This window comes from Lytechinus pictus, chromosome 6 (genome assembly GCF_037042905.1).
Source record: "Lytechinus pictus isolate F3 Inbred chromosome 6, Lp3.0, whole genome shotgun sequence".
Lineage (NCBI taxonomy): Eukaryota > Metazoa > Echinodermata > Echinoidea > Temnopleuroida > Toxopneustidae > Lytechinus > Lytechinus pictus.
The window spans coordinates 20,609,873-20,615,882 of NC_087250.1; the positions used below are offsets into that span (position 1 = coordinate 20,609,873).

General features: G+C 36.2%; 1 protein-coding gene across 1 annotated transcript in view; it reads right to left on the reverse strand.

The window, feature by feature from the left end:
• Window positions 1-5,528, reverse strand: part of LOC129263154 (zinc transporter ZIP10-like) — a 32,625-nt gene extending 27,097 nt beyond the window's left edge. Inside the window, exons 1-2 of the mRNA XM_064101178.1 lie at window positions 5,036-5,528; window positions 302-592 (exon numbers count right to left, since the gene is read on the reverse strand). Coding sequence (XP_063957248.1) covers window positions 302-592; window positions 5,036-5,476 — 732 coding nt within the window. The 5' untranslated portion in view covers window positions 5,477-5,528. The remainder of the gene's footprint in view (window positions 1-301; window positions 593-5,035) is intronic.
• Between the last annotated feature and the right edge of the window lie 482 nt (window positions 5,529-6,010).

Here is a 6,010-nt window from a genome sequence, read left to right on the forward strand (position 1 = left end):
TTCAAAACATAATACAAAGTAATATAAAGTAATACACATCAAGTACAATTTTACCGACGAGCATTCTAACTTCGTAAAACAAAAAAATACCCAGTATAATATTGAGCATAAATGGAAATGAGGGGGGTCCACTAAAAAACAAAGCTTGTAAAGTGTGGATCCCCACGGAAATGAAGAAAATATAGTCGACTTATTCATATATGCGTACATATACAGGAAAGAAAAAAGAGAAGGACATACCCCCCCAAAAAAAAAAAAGATAAAATACGCGAATTATTGAATCTAGTTATCAATCGCTTACCGTGGCCATGGTCGTTGCTGTATAATTCTCACGTATTGTGTTCAGAATCATTTCTAGGTCAACCTCGCTCAAAGTCGCGTTCGAAGAATCAGGCGCCGTGGTCATAAGTGACGTCATGACCACGCTCTCGGTGAGGTCGGTCCCACCCGGGCCGGCGTGGCAGACGGAAACCATCTCGTAGGTCCCGTATAGGAGGATGGGGCTGACGTGGAGGAATGTGGCCTCGTCGAACCCGTGGTCGACATCGATCCCCATGGTTGAGAAGACATCTTCTGTAAAATCATTCTGACACTGTAAAGTAAAATGAAAATAAAATTGGATGGCGATCAGTAATGTTTCTCTAATGATTAGTTTTATTTATTTCCACATAAAACACGACATAACCTATAGTAGTAATCCTACATGATTTTATTACAGATAAAACTTTGAAATTTGCAACGAAAAACTGGAAAAAGAAATAGGAAGAATAAACAGAAAACCCATAGGCACATCCATGCACGATGATCTCGCGTTTTTTGGGGGGTTTTTGGGGCTCTTTTTTTTTGGGGGGGGGGGGCGTGGAAAGTTCCCACTCTCGGATTTCATATTCTGTACAGCATCTCTTCGAGGATTGTTTACCCTCGAAGGACCCCCCCCAAAAAAAAAAAATTCCCACGAAATCGCTATATGCACAAACACATCCATGCAACTCATAATCTCTTTAGTTCGGGGTAAACAAATGAACATATCAATTACTATCTTGAGGTTGAATGTCAATTTCAAATAGGTTTTTATTAAAAAAGTACTCTACTAAAAAAAGCAGCAGACTTACAATGAAAGACATATATATTCACCAAAGGTCACTGATTGAATTAAAAACCCAGAAAAAATCAAACCACATAATTATGTGTATATATTAGACAAATTATTCATCGGCCTAGCAGTCAGATACTCTATTTAAAGCAAATAAGGGCATACTGGATCCAAATAACACGATGTGGTAATGCGGCATGGTGCATTTAATGAATATTTTGCCACGCCCACATTTTTATCACATGATCACATGTTTGGGCGCGTGAACCAGCCACTGTGTCACACTATTGTCGCCACAATGAAGTATCAGTTTGTCGGAATCGAACCATGTAATCAAATTTGCACAAATTGTGAAATACTGTAACACATTTCCTGATAACCATCCTTGAATGTTAAATCGTAAAGATTGGCCAATGTTTGTGAATTAATTTTTTTTTCTTCATTTTTTAGACCAAACTAGTTTTCTCGTATTCCGCAAAAAGATCATACCATTTTTTTTCCATTTTATTATTGTCATTTCAGTTTATTTAGCCAAAATATGATGAGACCCGGGACTTGATCATGAATGTATTTTCCCCCACAAGATTCGGTCAAATACATGATCACAGCGGGAAGTTAAATAGAAGCATTTTTTTTCCCCTTGCCGGTAAATCAAATATTCAGTTGCATTATGTCTGATGCGCAAGCGTGCATGGCATGCATGAAACAAAAAAATCGTAAACTGTATATTCTTTTAGGTAAAGAAATAAGAAATAGTCAACTATAACGCGATATATCTGCCCTCATAGTTGGCATTGATCATAACGTTTGATATTTTCTTTCACTTTATCGATATGGATAAAGACACCATACGTCAGGGGAGCGAACTCGCGTATCATCGCATGCAGTTCGGCATGTGCGGCCCTCAAGCCCACTTTTCACGCCTTTCCAGCAGTTACCAAGCATATCATTTTCCCCCTTTTTTATTATTCAGCCAGTATTCCCGGTCCCAAAGAAACTCAAGCGTCAGTTCCCGAAGGCCCCCCCCATTTTATGTTAAATTCCTGTTCCCAAGCACCCCCATTTTCAGAGGGCCACGTAGCAACTTCCGTACTTAAAAATATGGTTTCAGATTTCGGGGCCACCCAAATCCAAGTACCCCCCCTCCCTGAGATGCTCTTCGCGCCAAAACGGCTAAAATAACTTCATAAAATAAATTTCATAAAGACTTGTAGTAATAACAAAATACAAAATTTCTATAACATATTGCCATCAGCCAAAAAAGTGGAAGGATTTCGGTAACTTTTAACTGTTATTGCAAATTTATTATTGTAACAAGTTTCATAAAAGCGGGCCCCTTGTCCAGATTAGAAACGCAACAAAAGCCATATCACATCTGGTCGATGAAAAGGGTATTCCGGGCTTTAAAACATTATCATCTAAATATAAAGAGCAAAATTCACAAAGCAAAAAAGCTGAAAATTTCATAAAAATCTGAAAACAAAAATAACGAAGTTATTTAGTTTCTACGTTTAGCAATATTTTGTGAACGGTGATGTCATGTCCCCCACTTTGCCTTTTTCTTTTGTTATTACATTAAATCATGTCTATTCAACATTTTCATTCATAAGTATATCCCGGGCGGACGGTGCCCCCGATGTTAATCATTTGTGGTCCGGGTCATGCAGAGCGGCAATTCAATCTCAGACAAAACGCGGTAGGACATTTCCAAGATGAGCAAAAGTACAATTTTTATAGGAATGTGATTTTTTTTATTGGGGGAGCGGTGGTCTGGGTTAAATTAATGTCAAAACCGGCATGGTTCTATATTATTGTAATGGGGGTAAAGAATGATAAGGGATTGCGACAATCATATTTCCCATGTGCATAATGGGAAATATGAAATTTTCTAATTCTATCCTCATTGTCAAGTGAAACGACGATTAATTCCTCCCTGAAAATGTGGAATTTGCATTGTTTAATACTATATGGTTCAGTTAAGTAGTCCTTATTGTAAAATCTGTAAAAAATGAAATATTGCATTATTAAAACAATAAAAAGCAAAAAAAAAATAGTGAGGGACATCATCGACTGTCTAATCTTCATGTCATTGAGTTATGCATATTACTGTTTTGTGAAAAATAAGCAAAAAAAATAAAATAAAATGTCATAACATTCTTATTTTACATCCGATTTAGATGAATTTCCAGTGTTATGTATTCCAATCAACATTTTTCTGGGGTGGAGTTGACCTATAATGAGTCCAAAAAGGGGGGGGGGGACTAATACTTGAGTTTCGTGCAATTTAAAATCAGTTTTGAACATAGGCCTTTCCCATAATTCCAATTTTTGCAACATAAAATCACAGTTTTTTCATGTGTCTGATGACGAGGTCAAAGATGATGTTTAAATGGAATATCTTAAGAAGCGGCTTAATGATCCGTGACGGTACGATACACGCATTTATACATGATAAAAATTGGAGACGTAATTTTGTTAACACATGCATAAATAGCCGAACTCATTCGGTGAAAACCCTTATCGAGTATCCAAAGTTTTTATAATAAAGAAATAAAAAAAGGATTTTTTTTTTAGATTGTCGGATTTGATATCTTTGGTCACTTTGAACCTAGCATAATTTCTCTCTCAAACGAAGTATAGGCTGCCCGGTAAAAGGATACGAGTTTGTTTTTCTGATCGAAAGTATAAGGAATATATGTATTTAATCGCATTTAAGATGAGGAAAGGACAAAATAGTATAAATACTAGTGTATTAACCGCATAATGACGCGATCTTGGTATAGTACAATTAATCAGAAAAAAATTAAAAAAAATTATAAAATTCAGGTTGGACAATTTCCAGACACAGGTTTCTCTTCACGAAATGAAAAAACGATCCTGCTTTTCTACTGACACTTTAAAGAAATAAAAATATTCTCAAAGAGATTTGGGCTGATATACGAATGCATTCCTAATAGGCGTATAGAAAACAGGTAGGCCTATATATCACGCATCTCTCACGTTTCATACCTTATTTGGCAATACCTTAATTTTAGAAACTGTATCGTGACCTTAATTTGAAGGCAGGTAGACATTAATGATCTCACTTTAAGTGGTTTCACTTCGCCTTTCGTTTGGCCGGGTCTCTTGGTCTGTCTTGGAGTGACCCGTTGCAGGCATGTATATCTATCTATCTATCTATCTATCTATCTATCTATCTATCTATCTATCTATCTATATATCTATCCAGCGATCTATATATCTATTTATCTATCTATCCATCCGTCCATCTATCTAACTATCTATCTATCTATCTAACTATCCAGCGATCTATCTATCTATCTATCTATTCATCCATCCATCCATCCATCTATCTTTCTATCTTCATTTCTTTCTTTCGTTCTTTCTTTCTAGGTATATATATATCATTATACTGCAGTCTTGATCAAGTGTTTCTTCAAACCTCTCAGTTATGAAATAAAAATTAATGTGTAAAAATAAAATACATTATAATGAGGAATTTGTTTCCTTCATTTATCGTTTCAGTTTTTTTTCTCAGTCTTTTCACATTCCTTATTAATCGCAGGCTGTTGTATTTTATTGAATCCAACAAATAAGGCTGAAGAGGTCCAAAGCCGAGAGCTTACAGAGAACTTTATAACACTTGCATCATTTCTATTTTTAGTAACTTTTCCTCATCAAGACACCAATATTTCCTTTGTTATAATACTTGCATGAAGTAATAATGTAATAAAATAAAATTAACGTAATATATTGTTCGTATAAGTAACTAGGAATTATCTTATGCTCTTTAGTAATTCCTCTAACTAAATGAATTTGCGCATATATTTCCTTATTTGCAATTGACATTTTAGGCACTTGGGTTATAAGCGAAGACATCTTCTTTCTATTCTTTCTATAAAAAAAAAAACCGAATTTTCAGTAAAATTCGTTCACTTTTACCTTTGTGCAGTTCTCTACCCGATGTTCACAATCGATTCGCCCGAAAACTATTTCGACCAAAGAAAGAACTTGGGAATAAGAAATGTTCTGCTCCAGATTGTGCGAAAAGTCGAATTCCTCTCTCAGTTCGGCAAGCTCGGCTTCCAAAAGATAATTTCCAATTTCCACAAAGTCCTCATGGTCGTGCTCGTGTTCATGTTCGTGGTCATGGTCATGCTCGTGGTCATGGTCATGCTCGTGTGTATCCCTCGATTCTCTCGTCGACGTCGCCCCTGAGATCGTCAAAAAGTTTGAAAGGATGAGAATGAGGATGAAACCTCTGCACACGGTACCTAAGTACGCCATCTTAATTAGACAGTCTTTCCGATACTGAGAGCGTGTTACGTACAACGGGTTGGACTTGAGTACTGTGCGCAGCGTACCAGGACGTGCCGTGTGCATACAGAGAGAAAAGTCGAAGTAGCTTCAAGAGTTAGCATCACTAATACTTGACGGAGATACACTATGCAAATAGTTATATATTGACTCTGAGGACATTAAATCCTATCCTGGTTAATTTCTCTTTATTCTAAGACACGCCTACTGATATTACATGTTGTACTTTGGACTCGCTTGTTGATTAAATGAAATGCAGACCGCAATTGCTTAACGCTATTGATAAGAAACTAGATACCTACTTGAAGTGGTAAGGTATGAATATATTCATACCCTTTCTCTATAATAACATCGGATTGTCTCATGAATATGAGGAAGTATCAAAAGCTGTCGTTCAAGAATCCCAGGATTTGATTCAGGTTATCTTATGACAAAGATAGGCCTTTCTTAAGATTATGTTTGATGCGGTTAACATACTCCTTCTTCATGTTCTTAAAGATAGAGAAAAGAATGAAAGAAAAAAAAAGGTACGCCCTAGGCCAGACCTGTAGATAAAGTGCAAACTATGATATGATATATATGTATATAATAAGAAAGAGA